General features: G+C 49.7%; 1 protein-coding gene across 1 annotated transcript; it reads right to left on the bottom strand.

Moving 5' to 3' along the window:
• Positions 1-4573: 4573 nt before the first annotated feature.
• On the bottom strand, positions 4574-8165 carry LOC131262000 (uncharacterized). The gene has a single exon (XM_058263889.1). The coding sequence runs from the start codon at positions 7253-7255 to the stop codon at positions 5756-5758; it is 1500 nt and encodes a 499-aa protein (XP_058119872.1). The 5' UTR covers positions 7256-8165; the 3' UTR covers positions 4574-5755.
• Positions 8166-17785: the final 9620 nt, after the last annotated feature.

Below are 17785 nucleotides of genomic sequence, written 5' to 3'. Positions count from 1 at the left end.
TGGGTTCCCGGTTCGGGTTTGTCTTTTTTACCCTCCCCCCCCTCCGCCGCGCTTCGTTGGCGAAACGGGAAAATCGACTCCAGAAAACCAGCGACCGCACCACGACGAACCACGTCGGCAATCATCACAGGGAAGAGACGACACAAACGAAGGAGGAGGAGGAAAAAAAAGCCGTCGCATAACTTTGCCATGTAAATTACCGGGCGGTTGGTGTTCTTGTGCCACGATGAAGATTGCTTCCCTCGACCGTTTGTGTGTGTGTGTGCTTTTTTCTCTTTGCATTGCATTCTGCGGATGCACCAGCCTCGACTGCACAACTGCATCGACTTCAGGAAAACTGTGGGTGAGTGAAAGAGAGAGTCGCACAATGTCCTGGATGTGGCCGGCTCTTTTTCGTGGCTCGTTGCTTCCGAGGCTCGTGCTGTTTGATTTTCCAGTCCAGGAAAATAGTGCCCTTTCTCGTTCACTCCCAAACCCTAACAATCCCTTTGATGCCTCCCGCTCACTCACTCGGAGTAGTTAGCGTTTGCATCGGTTCCTACACATCGAGTTGCCTTTGCAATTTCTCACCTTTTCTCTCGCTCACTCACTCACACACGCCGCGTTCTCTCGCTTTGTTGTCGCCATGGCAAAAACCACACACACGGCGAAGTCGAAGGCGGCTCGGCTGGTGGAAAACTCGCTCATCGTTTTTCCACTTTACTCTCCCACTGCACCCGTATGTGTGCCTCCACACACGGCGTGGAAAAACACCTTTCCCGTTTCATCCATCTCCACCGAGGGGTTCGGTGGAAAATTGCGCGCACTCGCCCATATGCCACCACACCCTCTCCCCCCTTCCCCCTCTTTCCTGTGCGAGCTGGTGAAGGACCGCCGGCGGGCGCGGCACACATACGGCGGCATCGTGAATGCAACGGACACGCGCACGCACGGATGCACCATTTATATTTGTAGGCGCGCGCCTTCCCAGCGTACCCGGGGTTGGGGGTGGGGTGTGAGGACGCTTGCAGTTGCAGCGAAAAGCTATAACTTTACTCGAGCCATGAGGAGGCTTTCCCCCCCTTGCTGGTGGCGAAGGGCACACAAATACAAGCCACCGAGTGCGATTGTGGAAAACGGAACGAAGCGGGGATGACGTTTGGGACGTTGGGAAAACCGTTTGGCTTCCCAGGGAAAAGGTCGGGCTCGGGTTGGTTTGCCAGGGCTCACACACATGCACACCCCCTTGCCTCGTGCGAACACCATTTCCTCCACCGTATGAGCGTTTTCCCGAGTTCGACAGCTTTTGGGAACGGGGATGGGAACGGGTTGAGTTTTCGTTATCACGTAATTTCCGCCGTCGCCGGTCGGCTGAAAAACATGTCCGTACGTGGGCGCGTGTCTGTGTGCGGGTGGAAGTGTATGTGCACGGCCGCTTTTCCTCGATGGACTCTCGAAAGCCTACACGTCGTCGTCGTGACTTTCCCGGTGAAGAGAAAATGGTACTCGCTTTCATCCTGTACCGTGTCTGTCTTCTTGACGATGAGTTTTCTTCCTCGAGACACACACACACACACACATGCGTCCACCTTACCTGCCGGTTCCTCCTCACTTGCGTTCTTTCCCTCCCCCCACCCCATTTACACACATATGAACAAATCCGTGCGCATTTTTCGATCACAAACGCCGCCCTTTTCAGTCGAGTTACTTCTTCAGCAGGGAAAAGAAAAAACCAGGAAAAGCGCCTCAAGAGCAAGCTGCACAGGATGTGGCAGAGGATATTACATGCCGACGGGAGATGACTCCGTTTTTCCTCGCCCCCCCTTTGCAAAACCTTCAAACGACGTGGAAAAAAAAGTCCTAGAGGAAAATTCCACAATTCCTCTAGCTTTTCCGTTTTGCAACCAAACAACCTACTAATACTTTACACGTGCGCACACACACACGCCACCGATGTCACTTTTTTGACATTTTCCCATTTCCTGTGTCTCCGGACGGTCCGCTTTTCCCCTTAGTAGGCGTCATCTAGTACGTTTTTTTTCTCCTTCGAAGCCTAGAAAACCTTCCCGAAATTCCCAACAGGGTTTTCCTAGCCCTGCTACACCTTTTGCTCGGTGCTTTTCCATCCCACCCCCGGTGGCATTTTCATCTTCATCTTTTCGTCGAGGCAGAAAAAAAAAAAAAAAACAAGATGAATTCACTTATGCTGGTTGTTTACCACACCTCGACCCACACACACACACACACAACGGCTTTCCGATTCCAGGTGACGCCGGAGCCGAATAGGTGCCATGTGAACAATTTACTCTGCCCTTACCCTCACCCTTACTCACACCCACCCACCCGAGCGATAAAACGATACAAACCGTCTCGGGGTGTTTTTCCGGGAGGGGAGGCAAAAAAAAAATCGAAACAACCCCGAAAGATCAGGTCGGTCTGCTAAAATATTCATACACCACGCGCCCGTTTCCGGCCTGACACTAATTCTTTTGGCATTTCCTGCCGCATGCTCCACGGCCTGGAGACGCCCGCCCGGGAAAACGACGGACGCGCGGGTAGCAGATAATGTTTGTGGATCTGTTCTTTTTTTTCCCTCGCCCATTTCCCGTTCACCAGCGCCAAGGCCAATAAGGACGAAAGGTACACTACCGAAAGCTTTCATATTGTCATTAGGTACTTTGCCGCACCGCAGCTTCTCTACCCCCCTACCCGGCCGTTTCGTGACCGGGAAAGCGAAATGGCTTTTCCATACCCTTCGGTATCGAAAGGGATTGCTTATCGAAATTCGCGCAATTGTTCCACCAGCACGGTTGGTCGTTGTTTGGTATCCCTTTTTCCTTTTGCCACCCACTCAGAACGAACCGACTCTTTCTCTCTCTCTCTCTCTCTGTTATCAATTCCGAACGCTAATGGAGGAAAACAATTCGGGTGGGCGAAGTTTACGGCCGAAAAAAGCGAACGCTAGGAAATTAATGCAGTACCGAAAGGGAAAATGGAAGGGAAGAAGAAAACACGGGAAACAAGCAACCTGAGAGATGGAAGTGTTTGGAAATTTAAGACAACACATTACGAGAAAAACCCCTCCCTGGAACAGCGACCGACTTACGGACGGTGGAAAACCCTGGGTGAATCAAGACGGAGCGAAAGTGACATTCCATCAATTGCACGTCAATTTTCCATGTCACCTTTCCACGTTTTCGGTGACATTTCCCCCACCGTCGTTTTCAAGAATTTCCTTGCGACATTTGAAACACCCGAACACTTACTTAATTTTCCTCCTTTTAAAGATAAAAGTGGACTGTTTTTCCCCCCAAACCCCCAAAGAATAATGGAGCATCATTTCCGATCCATTTACCTCAGAGTGGAAACATACATTTTTAATGCCCCAGAGAGTAAGTTGCCCTTTTCCCTCCTCGCTTTTCCTGTAATTTTCGCTATCACCCAAAAGTAAAAAAAAGAAGCAAAAAAGAGAAATTTTGAACGGAAAAACAAAATCGAAAGCCCGCGTTCTCAATGTGTTTTCGAAGGTAAATTACCCCCGTGGAAGAAAGGAAAACCGAACTCGGCGTATAGATTTGATGATTTTTACGAAAATAATTCACTGTATTTACACAAAAAATAAAGGGGGTGTGTGTTGCCGTGGATTGCGATCCACTCGTAAACGCTAGGTTGGGACATATTAAATTAGGGTTTTTCTGTTTTCTTAATCGCGACATTAGGTTCCACCCGATAACGTTACCTCGGCTCTGTTTCGTTCTTTTCCTTTTCTTCTTTTATATTTTCTTAACCCTCCCACACTATGCTGGACAATATATGATACAATTTCTTATTCAATTTGTTCTCTTTTTCTATGTTTCTTTCTAACGACCTTGCACATGAAGAAAGTTTTGTGTAAAATGGTGGTAAAGGCTTGCCATCCACGGCCTAGGACCGGTTTTTCTCACCAGACCAAATAGCATGTATGTCGCGATTTTAAAAAATGTGTGTGCATTGGTGAACGAAAGGGGGGACAAAACCGGAGACACACTGCTGAAGGGCCGAGACCTTCCCTGGAATACTGATTGCAACAGAAAGCAGACACAAGAAGCTAACGGAAACGCTATGAGGAGTGTAAAACACAAACGAGTAATGCTGTGAGTGAGCTCTACCTTTAAACTACTATTGTTACTTTCTAGTACACTATTGTTTGATGCGGTCGAATTGGAATCGATTCTCCCCGTTTGTCTGACTGAGTTTGTGAATGGTATGTTAAGGGGGTTTACTAAAAGTTAAAATAACTTATAAACTTCTATCCCCCATGTTTTTTTTCATCTTTCCTGCACAATCTACGCCATTCTAATTAATCGGTTGGGAGAAGAAGTTCGTCTTTAAAAAAACGCAAACATAAGATTGCGGCAAACTTAGAGAGAGAGAGGGACTTAAACGAAGGAGTATTCCCAATTGAAACGATCATCAGTCTTGTCTTCTGCGCGGAAACTCTTGTGGCCTGCTTGGATCAATGAATGTGTATAACAACAACAACATAAAAAAGAATCTATGTCACAATGGGTTAGCCAATTGGTCGTGTGTTTTTTCTTTTCCCTTCTCGTGTCGAGTCATGGTTTGTATCTCTCTTTCTTGTTTTGTTTTTTGATTTTCTTGGGACCGAATGGAAAAGTCTACTTTTGGTAATTTTTTTTTTTTAACATGGTCGATTTTCGAAGCTTTTTCTTTATTCTTTTCCCCTATTTTTTATCCTCTTCTTAAAACACAATGCCTACCAATTTATTACTTGTTTCGTTTAGTTTGTTTTAAATTAATATCACTCGCATCTACTACAGGACTACGTTTGGGGGGAGGGGCGCGTGTGTGGGGGGCAGTGAAGGTTGGGAGGGAAAAAGGCAATCGATCGATCGAGCGATCGTTTCTCCCAGCGTTTTTCACTTTCAGTTTAACCTACTATCAGAATACACCGGGGTCGTCTTCCGGTCACGCTTTTTTTCTATGTATAACGTACATACATACAACATCGAGAGTACGCGTGACGGTTTCGTCTATACTTCTAAAAAATGCATCCCCTTCCTGCTTCCACGATCAATGTGTTGTGTTTGTCTACCGTTAGCAGCAGAAAAAAAATCTCTCCCTAATTTTTGTGTTCTGTTTGTGTGACTAATTCCCACCCTCTCCCCGAAAACCGAACGGGAAGGGGGCGAGCGACGGAGAGTTTTTCAAGGATTTTCCAGCTCCGATGTTGGAAAATTGCAATCATCCCCTCGTGTACGCGAGAAATCGACCACCAATCGCAGCGAATTGACCCCTCGGCTGCCCCGCGATTGGCCTTTGTGTGTGTGTTCGCTCCGCCGAAATCCGTTTCACCCCTTTTTTTTTTTGACTATAAGGACATCCTGGCTCAAGCGCCACACGGAGTGAGACGACGAGGTGGGAGAGGAAAACGTGGGGGGTGGTGGTTTTGGGTATAATTAAATTAAATTAATCGACTCCTTAATTACAAACACCAACGATTCTGGCGGGGACTCGTCGAACTCCTTCTCGGGACATCAGCATCCTTCCGTGGAGTTCATCAAACGGGCGGGAATTCGGGAAGGGGACTCTGGAGACAACACTACAACGACGGCCACAGGGCTCGGGGATGATGATGCTGGCGACTTCCGGCCCCTTCAAAGGACGACGACGACGACCTCCAGGAAGGTGCCGACGGTGACGGCAGCAATGGTGACGAAGGTGTTGGTGGTGGTGTTGGTGCATCGCCTGCGTGCATCGACCGCCTCGTCATCCCTCAGCTCCACCACCGCCGCCAGGGGGAGGAGCTCCCCGCTAGTGCCACCAACACTGCCGCCACCGCCAGCGTCACCGGCAACGCTCCGGGCCTCAGGGTTCCGCCCTGATTGTTGTACGTCAGCTCCTCGTTCTTCACCACCTCGTTCGGGTGCTGCTTGTCGTACTCCTTGGTCTTCTTGGTCGGCTTCTGGTTGCTGCCGCCGCCGCCGCTCTGGCCCGGATGCACGCTGGACGGTGGACTGTTTATGTTGTAGTTATGATTATTAATGTTACCGTTCCCGGTGCCACTGTTGATGGACGTCCTCGGCGGCGAGGCGGTGTAGTGGTGGTTGTGCCGCCCGTTCGCCCCGATCGCCGGCGTGGCCGGGGGTGGACGGACGTGCGGGGGCAGGTGGGGCGGCTGCTGGTGGCCCTGACCATCGTTCCACACCGGCCAGTTGACCGTGTTCTGCACGATGTTGCCCTGGCTGGTGTTGATGGCGGGCGGCAGCAGCCGCGAGTTCGGATCGAACGCGTCGATCGAGATGGTGTTGTTGCTGGTGTTGATGGACACACCCCCCGCGCCGTTGCCACCGTCGCCGCCTCCGATGACGGTGCCGTTGGAGGGCAGGTGGCCGCCGCCGTGGTGCTGGTGCTGGTTCGGGTTCTGGTCGTCGGCGCAGCACACCTTGAAGACGACCTTCATGTTGTCGGTGGTGCAGCGGCCACCTATCCGCCGGTGCAGGTCGTCCTTGGACGAGGTCGAGATGAAGTAGTAGTCGTTGCCCGGTAGGAACTCGAGGCCGCCCGGCTGCGGCGTGAACGGGCGGAACGTGATGGTGAAGAACATCAGCTTGTTCGGCTTGTCGCAGATGGCGATGATGCGCGGGTCGTGGTTGGTGATGCGGCACGTCTCGTACTCCACCTTCGACACGTTGTAGATGATGTACTTCTCCGTCTCGTTGTCGAACGTGCCCGGCTCGTACACCGGGCAGATGATATGCACCTGATCGTACTCGAACTGCGAGTTGCCCTTGTTCACGTCGATGATGTGGTCGGTGTTGTCGATCCGGAAGATGCTGTTCGTCGTGTTCCAGTGCATGTAGAACGTTTTGGCACAGTGCAGCACGGTAGGTTGCAGGGCGAGCAGCTGCAGTGCGATCACGAGCGCGATCGTGAGCGCCGAGCTGCTGCCGACTCCCGGCAGGCAACACTTTAGCCGCGCGTTCAGATTTCTGTACCGGCGCCGCTTCGTCGTCAGTGTGTTGCTGCTGCCGGTGTCATTTTCCAGCTCCCACTCCCGCACGCTGGCTTTTCTCGAGGACGGCTTCTGCCGGCTCGTCGTCGCTGACGTCGTTCGTCGCCACCGACGATTTGCCTCTGTGTTTCTACATCGCACGCTTCGCGCACTGTCGTCACTACACCCGGATGGCGTCGTCGTCGTCACCATCTCGCTACTATGGCAACCACTTTTGCCGCTCCAGCTACTGCTACTGTGATGATGGATGCGGCTCTTCATCTTGCTAGCATTTCCCACCAGCTGGGAAAACACTTGGTTCTTCTGTATATCTCCCTCACAAAACGTTTCTTATATCACCCAGCCTGCTCTTACTATGGCCGACTTACTAATACACCACAGTGGTTTGTTTGTTCACTTAATCCAAGGTTATTCCTCGATCAAAGAAGACGCGATATTTGCATCGACGACTCAGCGGTGTTCTTCTTCACGACGCGCTTTCGGATCGATCAATCGGACACCAGCTGACATGCCCGAGATAAACAACGATCGATCACACTGGGAACACACTTCGGTTCGCGCAACGAAATGTCAAAACATCTGATGACACAACAACACGGCGGTGTATCAGACGCGGAGGATTTCCCCACTCTCGGGATTAACATCGATTTTTCTTCCCTCTTTCCGTCTTACTATTGCGAATCACAGCTGGCGCGGGTTGGTTGTGTTGTGCCACGGTTTTCCTCGAGATTTATGTTTCATTCTTTCCGGTGTTCATTTCTCATTCCACACAAATCCGGTCGAAGTGCGGGCTCCGAATGCAAATCAAAAAAACACACAAGCGCCGGCAAAACGATAAATTAGATCCGCGGGCCGATTTTGCTTCTTCTTCCCTGTTTTCCGCGTGATTTGTTTTCCCTCGGCTCGCAGAAAGGCGGGACGGGGGGGAAGGAAAAAACCAATAGAACCCGCCACACGCACGATGTAAATGCAAAATCACTTGTTTCTTGGGGGATGTATTATCGCCGACGGAAAATACACTCAAATACTTTCGACCATTTTCTTTTTCGGTTTTAAAACCTCCTTCCAGCTTCTTCGGTTTCCGTTTAGCCCTTTTTCTTCGTCGTCACACTTCTCCCGCACGCACTCTCTTTATCCACAAACTCGTTGTGCCGGTTGCGATCAGCAGGAACGGGAGACCCGCGGTGAGACGTTTGAGGATGGATGGTGGAGAAGGAAGCTGGCACACAACTCGCGGCACACACACACCGCCGCTTATTCACGCACACACTCGCAGCGTAGTTAAAAAAAAAAAAAGAACAAACAACACACGGCAACCTCCACGGGCCGCGGGCTTTCCCCCTTGCCGGTACACACTTCCTGGATTATTATTCTTCGGATCGAAGGTAGGCTCTCTTTTTCGCCCGAGCGCCCTTCTCTTTCACTCACACGCTCACGCCGCTCTATCTCGCTCTCGCGCGCTTACGCGGTTTTTCGTTGTTGCGGCTTCCACGACGGTAATTTCGTTTCGTGTTTTCTACCTTTTCCCACCGCTCGCTCTTTCTCCCTCTCTCTCTCTCGCTCTCGTTTCCCCGGCAGAGGTTGGAAAAAGCACCAAAAAGACACAACTCGACTCCTATTGCACACCACCACCGCTTGACCAAGGCCCGAACAACACACAACAGCCGGACGACGGCGTCGAGAACTGGCCCCCGCTCTTCACCTCTTTTCCAACAACACCCGCTTCGACGTTTCTATGCTCTTTCTCACTCTTGCATTCGGGCGACGGGGGATCGGGGAGATCGAATTAAAAAAGAACTTGTACCACCGCTCCGAAAAAGGTAGAACTTTTCCTTCCAAAAAGGAAACGAAAATGCCCTTCTACTGCATCGGCCAAGAAGCAGCAGCAGCATAAATCATTTGCACCTCATATGCACACATGCTCTCACATACACGCACAATTGCACTGCACGCATTCGCCCGCTTTGCCTTCTACACACTTTTTCGCTCCAGAGGCGCTGATGATGTTGCGTCTGATGCTCCGCTGCAGACTTCTTCTATTTTCCTTCCACACCCGCACCCGCACTCCGCACACGGTACACCACTTCTCGACTGGGGGTGTGTGTTGATCGTCTTGCGATCTCGACCCAAACCACACCGACACCAGCGACGAAGATGCCACCAAAAGGCAAACCCCGTTGAAAACCGCCGAAAAATCCGATTTATCACGCGATACGCTTCTCACGCCGCTTGTAAAAACTTTTGCCCGGCGACAGACGACGACCCGCGGTGGAATGGGAAAATTGAACCCGAAAACGAAACCGATGTTTCGAAATCTTCACGCCTTCTAATCTCACCGACTTGCACGGACGCACGCACGGAATCACTACCGCCAGAAAAGGGGGCAACATAAATATGTGGACGAATTCTCCGACGCTCTTTCTCGAGAAGCAGCAGTGACACTTTTGTGTGGTAGGCCAACTACGATGCACCGATGACTACAGCGTATTATCAAGATCAAGTCACCACAGGAGATGCACCACAGGCCGCTGGGACAGATGTGCGTGCGTGTTCCGACTGTTTTATGTCGCGGCTCGATCGCGCACCAATGTTTAATTCCTCTTCACGGCACGGGTCCAAGAGAAGCCAGAAGACGGCGGCGACGGCTGCTGCTTCTGCTGCCTACCGGTTCAAGTTCACAACTTGAAAAACCAGTACTCCCAAAACAAAAACCGTATCGCGAGACAACGATTTGTCTGGGAATGTGACTCGGGAGGTCGTTCGCTTCGCTTTTCTTTCACGCACGTTTCGCCGCGTTGATCCGTTTTTAATTCACAAAAGCGTGTGTGGCTGCGGCGTTGTGAACTGATTTGGTACTCTACTTTTCTTCAACACACGCGACTCCTCTGCCCAACAGCGCAAGAGGAAGGGTACTTTGCGTTGGCTATTATTTTACTTCAAACGAACGCGCGCACGGAGTCTCACATCGAGAGCTCATCTCTTCCGCACAGCAGACAGCACAACACTGCCGTCGAAGGGTCGATCGGGCGACCGACGAACCGTTCGGTTTCGGTAAACATCGTGGTGTTCGTGATGCGCACGCGTCAGCACGGTGGATGTGTGCGTGAACGTCCCTTGAAAACCGCTTTCCGCCTAGCGGTGGGCAATGGAAGGGCTTCAAGCGAACCAACCCGAACTGGGTTTTTTTCTTGGCGAGTCGGAACGGTAGCTCCGGAGTCGATGACTCACGAATCACTGCCTTCAAGCAACACATGAACCCAGCACAGCTGTGCCTCGGAACTGCGTTTATTTGCAAAACAAAAAAACAACCTATCACAAAAAAGACTCTATTCCATCGCTACGCTCGGATTCCATTCGACCCTCTCGCTCTCGCTCGCTCCTTCGCGCACAACAGCCGACGAGCGGATGAATCATTTGTGGTTCGCTTTCGGGCTTGGAACGCGTTTTCTTCGTTCCCGACACCCGTCGGGAGACGTGCGAGAAGATGTAAAAAGGATCATAAAATCAGGTTCTGTCTCGTTGGAAGGTGGTTCGATCAGTCTCCGACAAGATGCTGCACGATCGAGAACGCGCTTGGACGGAATCCGAACGTGGGTTTTGCTGCCTCTAAATCGCCCGATATGAGCAGCCCAGGGCCAGTTGTAAAAGCATATTCTTGTAACAGCTTCTGTCATCGGACCCAATTTTTACAACCCGTTTTTATTGTACTCGCGTCGAAAATATTTTTGGCACATTGTTTCAAACTCCCAGGAAGCGAACAATCATAATTACTCATCGCTGTCGGTAGGTTTATTGTTTTTTGGCGTGAGCGACGCCTCGTAAGCGGCGCAGAAAATTCCTTACCCAACACAACCGAACCCAATCACAGATCCATCAAGATTGCTTCATAAAACAGTACTCGACGCAATCGTCACATTTCGGCCATGATTTGGCACCTTCTTATGGTTGGCTGGTTGGTTGGTTCCGGGCAAAGGCTTATCGAATCCTTCTCGCTTCCGCCCATCCTTTCCTCCGGTTGGTGGATCCCCCCGGTTCGGTCGTCAGTTGTCGTAAAAAAGCCCCAAAGTGTCGTTGATCGTTTTAACGATTTTATCCTTGACAGATTCCATCTGTCCCCACCCCCCGATCCCCTCCTTTGTGTCCCTGCGGGGAGGGGACGTTGATTACTGCTGCCTCGTGATTTCCTTGGCCCGCTCCATAAAAGAAACGTTCCACTTCCGGTCCGGAAGCGCCCACGAAACCCCAAAATTAAGCTCGAACGCTCGGAAGACTAGCGCTCGAAACGACACGGTGAAGGACATGGGGAAGGGCGACGGGACGAGTTGTAAGTAAAGGGTGCGACTTGGAAAAATCCTTCACTATTTGCCGTTATAATTAAAGTCTTTATCGTTCGCAGCGAATCACCTCCGATTTCGAAACACACACACACACAGTTCCGTCCCGAGTACCGTCGGGAAAATTACCGAATGTCGGCAGCGAAATGTCCACGCCGGGAGCGGGGGAGGGAAAGCATATGCCCGGCGGAGCGACGGAATCGATTTTCTGATTAATTTATGCTCCTGCGTCGTCGAAAGGAGGAACTGAAACGGGCAACGGCGCTAGGCTACGTTTTCCACCTGGCAATGTTGCAATTTGGCCGCTCCGAGCCGGGTAAAAGGGTAGAAACACCGGGCGGGCAGCAAGGGGGCACCGGCACCGTCATGTTTGCCGAAGAAATAAAATTAGTCGAACCGATATCGGATCGGCGTAAAAGCCAGTGCATTTACTTTCTTGGCCGTGCGAGCGGAGGTCCGCCAAGGAACGGCGACGGTGACGGCAAATGGCCCATTGGACCGTGGTTTGGATCGTTTCGTTGATTATAGACATTACACATTTCACTAAATCGGTATCCCGGGTGGGGGGTCGGGAGGTACGGGAAGCCGGTGGGGGGGACTCGTTCCGGTGTTCCGGTTTGCAAAGGAGGAAGTATCGGTTTCCCGGTCCCGGGGAATCGGGGACCTCGACGAAGGGGATCGTAGGGGGGTCGGTAGTCAGGCGTGGTCAAGAATCATCAGACTCATGATTACGGGCTTCCTTAAATTGTTTACGAGCCACTCACGGCATTCGAGGCGAGCTCCGGACGTGGAGGTCCTTTTTGGATCCCGAAACCAGAAACGAACCTATCGGCAACTGTGGCACCCGTCCTCCCCATCCCTCCCCCGGTGTCTAATGCTGTTCGCTCATTCACCGAAATCCACCCGCTTTCCACGATGAAACATCAGTTTTTCTTCCCCCCAAATACACACACATACACAAACATAGGGTCGCTCCTTTTTTCTGTTCATTTTCAAACTCATCGTGCATCGATCCGTTTCAGCCCGTGGGCACCGTGAGGGGTGGGTCCAAGGAAGAACGGGAAATAAAAACACACTCCTCCCGTATACGCGTCCACCAGGACAAACCACCCCCCTCGCCATTCCCCATCGTAGTGGGAAAATGGGAAAAAAGACTGGAAGATGCTTTCCAGTCAATTACGTCAATTTATAAATCGCCGACGGAGAGCAAATGCCTGGTCCGGCAAAACCGGGCAAGCCGACCATTAAGAATCGGAAAGCAAAGGCACACCTCCCCCCCCCCCCCCTCCTTTGGGGATATGTTTGCTGGGAGGGAAATTTTTATCCTTCATTTTCGAGGTGTTTTCTTTTTTTTGCTCCAAACAACCACCAAACTTCCGTAAATCATCGATGATTCAGAAGGAAACGCAATCGGCAGGGATAAGTATTCGGTTACCACAAGGTCCCGGGGGGGAAATATGATTTTCTAAGCGGAAAAAATATGTTTGCTGAAAACCGCGTGAAACGCTTGGAAAATCATTTAGATTTCTTACCCGTTTTACAGCGCTTAGGATTTCTTGTACTTTTGTAGTTTCAGACCGTTCCTACATTTATTTCACGGAATCGTGGAACCGGTTGAAGGTCATCAGCGATGACTATCGAAACCGCAGGCGTCATGGAAAGGTTATGTCACTAACGTTACGTAACGGAAAGTTCAACTTTGCTTTATACAAGTGTTTATGACTCAAAACACAAACTAAACGGGAATAATTCTAAAGGAATCTAAAACGATGATTTACAATCAAATAAATATATAAAGCATTTTACTTGTATTGATGGATATTCATGAGTTTTGCCAAACTATTTACATGAATTTTCACTAACTTATGGGAAAACTTTCTTCGACTAACGTTCGTTACCAAAAATCAATACTCGCCAACAGTTTTCCAGCGCCGCCGGGTAAACGCTGGTGGCCATGTCCTGGTTGTTCTATCACCGACTTGACCCCTTGCAAACCCTAGCAGTCCCATCCTCTTGTTTCGAACCTGTTTGTGTGTGTGTGTATATGTGTCCGTTGAACGCCGCGAACTTTGCGTTTTTGTTGAAGAAAGTGATTAAGGATGCAAACTATCATAAATCATGCGATGTTGATGATTAAATTAAATTACACCGCGACCATCGAGGCGTCCAGCGCCCTGCCAGCCGGGTTTTCCCCTGGTTCGGGTCATTGATGATAATTTGAGCCAATTTCCAACCCCTTCCCCTCTGCCCTTCTGCCACGCCGGAACTGTGGAAATCAGTAGTGATGGTCGGAAAATTCGCGCTTGATGGAAAAACTACCCTCGGTTCTTCGTGTTACCCTTACCCGGAATGCCCGTACCCTTTCACCAGCTTAACTCGCTTTTAACATGCTTCTTGAACATGCCTAACACGTCCTTTTTCTTGGTGGTGGCGGCGGGAGGAAGTGTGAAAAAAAATCCTTTCCTTTGAAATCAACACAGAGAGAGCGTAATTTGCATACCGAAAATTATATTTAAAACTCTGCCACCGGAACCAGTTAAATGTAGCCGGCCAGCAGCAATCGACTCGTCGTCCTAAGCACCACCAGGACCCCTTTTTATCCATGTTTCCTGCCCTAGGTGTGTGTATATGTTTTGGCCACACGCACACCGAAACTTATACCAGAACCAAAACTACATCGGAACCGTGTCGCCATGGTGGCATGGAAAAAAAGGGGTCCGCCTGGAAAAGTTTACCTACGGAGGAAAAACCAACCGAAAACCCGGTGTGTTCACGCACCGGAAGGAAGATAATATGGAAAATGGCTTCGTAATGAATGTAACGGAAGTATGAATGAGTGTGTGTAAAAGGAAGAAAAAACCTGTCTCGAATTTCTGGAACCAACTCTCGATGGTATATAATTTTGAATTTAAATTTCTACCAAAACCGTGATAAAAAAAACAAGTTTGTTTTAGTTTACTCCACGGAAAAATTATTCCCTTATAAATTATATCGTAGGAGTATAATATGAGCCTCACAGCCGAGAAAACTGGGCGTCCTGCTGGAGTTGTGCAATAATTTTCGTAATATTTCTTCACGCATGCCTCTTGACTGCGTAAGCTGCGCAAACGGAAACGGCTTCTAGCTTTTCCGACCATTCTCCGAGAACTTTGCCGCGAGGAAATCTCGAATGAAGTGCGTATGAATTTCCCGCGTCGCTTCGGACATGGCGTTCGAAGTCAAAGTTGGTCGAGTGAGGCAGTTATGGCATCGTGTGTTAGTGCTTTGCGAAAGGGGTTTCCTTTTTCCACCTTCGAATGTGTCGTTGCGTTCTGTACAACGAGGTACGTAGAGGGAAAACTGGGGAGAAAATGAGAATGTGGGTGTGTGTGTGCCCGAGAAAAGTCAACTGCTTCGTCCTTTCGGCGGCTCACTCGACATGAAAACACCCGCCACGATCCTCCACCAGTGCGTTGCACCGATGCGATGCGTAATGTAATAGAAGAAGCGAAAAAATGCATCCACAACCTCCCACAACAACAACGGCCCGGAGGGCGTTACTGATGATTTTTCCTTTGCCGCCCGGTAATTATTGCTGGAACGGCTTTCTGAGGAAGCATAGGGTTGGAAAAGCGTTCACATAAAAAAACACCATCCCCTTCCGCCCTGTAGTATTACAACTTCTGAGAAGTTTTGCGAGGGGCAAAAAAGTTTACAAATTGCTAGGAAAAACCACACAACAACCGAAGGCAACCGAGTAGCAGTAGTGTAGTAGAGGCTGAATCATATACGCACACTTTCGACAAACACTAGACGACGTTACGGAGAATGATTTCATTTTTGTTCCCCGTTTCTCCGTTCTCGCCCTTTGGCGATTGAGAGTCATAGGATAAGTTGGTGGAAAGCAAGCAAAAACAAAAGAAAAAAACACCACGCGAAACAACCCATACGAGGCGCTTCATAGGCTGCAACTGCAACTGCAGCCGATGCACTTGGTAGGATGCTCTCTGCTGCGAGCGAAGTTTGTTTGCGTGAAAATCGGCCGACGGGGTTGCGCTGGGGCAATGAACACACAGCACACACACACAGCACACACACGTGTGTGGTATTAATTTTGGGCCGGTACGTCCCGGGTGGGAAACGGGGTGGGAAATCCCACACTCTTTGCAGTGGAAAACAAAACCGAAAAGGTAAAAAATTACGGCAATAGCAGAAAAAAGGGTGTGAAAATGAAAAGTTTAATATACTTCTGCTGTGAGGCTAGTTTGAACCAAACCAAATACGAACAACAACAAAAAAACTTAATTAAAAAAGGTCACCGTTGGAAATGGATTGAATTACAACGAAAATGTCAACACAACATGCGCGTAGATTTGTGCAGTTTCGAAGAAATGCACGACCATAAAAGAAAAAGGATGGCCAAATAAAATTGGGTATTTAAGCACAAAAATCTACCACATTACAACAATTGAAATAATTGTCAATTTTCCTCATGTAAAAAAATAATTCGTTTGCAAGAAACTTGTTTACATTATCTAGTTTTTTTTATTGATTTTTTTTGACACAGTTATCGATTAACTTTTTCTTCGTTTATTCGAATTAATATTTGCTTGATTTTACAGGATTTCTGTGATATTTTTTCCTTCTTCCTTACTTACAATAACTCACATCTTTTTTAGAGCACAATCGTAAGGGATTTCACCTGTGTTTGTACCGTGTCTCTCTACGGTTCGTTGCGTGCCGTGTGCGTAAAGTAACTCCCCATTCTTCCCTTTTGCTGCACAAGCTTCTATTGCTTCGGACGCCATTCTGTACAGTGACACTTCAAGCCGCCCACATTTCCCCGCCACCACCAGACTCGATAGATTGTTCCATTTTCTACGGGCCCCAAAAGCAAACCCCCGTCGGGTTCGTCCGCGTGTCAATGTGAGTGGGGGATTGGAGTGAAAACAAAACAACAAACCATGGAACGATGAAAGGAAAGAGGAACACGCAAAGGATAACCGAGCTAAGGGGGGGGCGAGAAGACCTCGTGGTGGCGGTGACCTAGGGCGGGCGGGACGGAAGAGTTGATGACGAACGCGCGCGGCGGTAGGCGCAAAAATCGTGGCGAAAAAGGTGTGAAAAGGTACTTTTCGCTCGCCTTCGAAAACGAAAACAGACAAAAAAAAACACACACACACACCAGGGAAGTGCGAGGGGGGGGGGGGGGGGGGGGGCAAGGGGAGCGGTAGGTTGCAGCAGCATCTCATGCACCTTACCCTCCCCGTACTGCTTCCGTTACCCGTTGCCTTTGGAGCAGCCAATTCGTCGTTCCTGGCAGCTCGTCCGTAAACGTGACAGTTCCAAAGAGGTTCATGATGGAGGGGGAGGGGGGAGGAAAGGAGCTACGGAGGACACGCGAGGGAAATTAGAGTTGCAAAAACGCACCGGGAAGAAATCCGATACCGAAAAGGCCTCGGCCGAAAAATATAAAAATAAAACAGCCCAAACAACAGCCTACAATTTTCACCATTTCGACCCGTTGTTCTCGCTATCTCCTTCTAGCAGTTTCCCTGGGTAGAGAACCAGAAGGGGTCATCAGGAAGCGAGACCCTTAACCGATCAACCATGACTTGATGGATAGGAATGGAGCAAAACGTAAGGATCCCCGCGAGGAGGGGGGTTGGAGGTGTCGAAGAGCGCTTGATTTTATTTTTCCCTTCTTTCTTTTCCGTCTTTTTTCTTTATTTGCCAAATGCATTCCGACGACGACGACGACACCGGGACGGTACTGCACCGGTGGAAATGTGGAGGGCAAAAAAAAAAGATATGGGGGAAAAACAAGATAATAGGGAGGGCGGATGCAGTGCGTATGTGTGGCCTGTGTGTGGGCGGAGTCGTAGTTAAGGGGAGTGAGAAAGCACGAGTGAGGCCAAAGTGCGGAACAAAAAAGCCAAACACACGAAATGCAAAGTAAAACAAAAGATCCACAAGCAGCATTAGCACAACATCGACGCAGTGTGCAGGGAAAGGAAGAAGACGTGGAAATTGTACGCGGATTGGGAATGTAATTTGATCCTCCCGTATGTGTGTGGATGCACAGTGGGTTCGCTACTCTCTCCTTCTCACCCCCACAAACACACACGCACATTATCCTCCAAAGGCTTACGAGAGAACGAGAATGCATTTCATACGTGCTTTTTTTGCTCGCCTTTCTGCACTCGCTTTAATGCACATGCACATGCATATACCGGATCGGTGGGGTTTTTTAATCTTCGTTCGTCGCTTCCTCACTTTACATTTTGCACTTTGCACAAACCCGGCGTGCAAATAATCCCCCAACTCCCCTCCACCATCGATGAATATATGGTATATGCGTACGTCGGTAGTGCGATTTTCGTCTGATTGAGAAGGTGATGTTGATGATGGGCAGCAGGCATACTAGCATCCCCGATATCAACCGACCCGAAGAGGGGGGGGGGGGAGGGGGGGGGGT

Source organism: Anopheles coustani, chromosome 2 (genome assembly GCF_943734705.1).
Source record: "Anopheles coustani chromosome 2, idAnoCousDA_361_x.2, whole genome shotgun sequence".
Lineage (NCBI taxonomy): Eukaryota > Metazoa > Arthropoda > Insecta > Diptera > Culicidae > Anopheles > Anopheles coustani.
The sequence above is the reverse complement of the archived record's forward strand: the minus strand, read 5'-3'. Positions and strand labels throughout refer to the sequence as shown.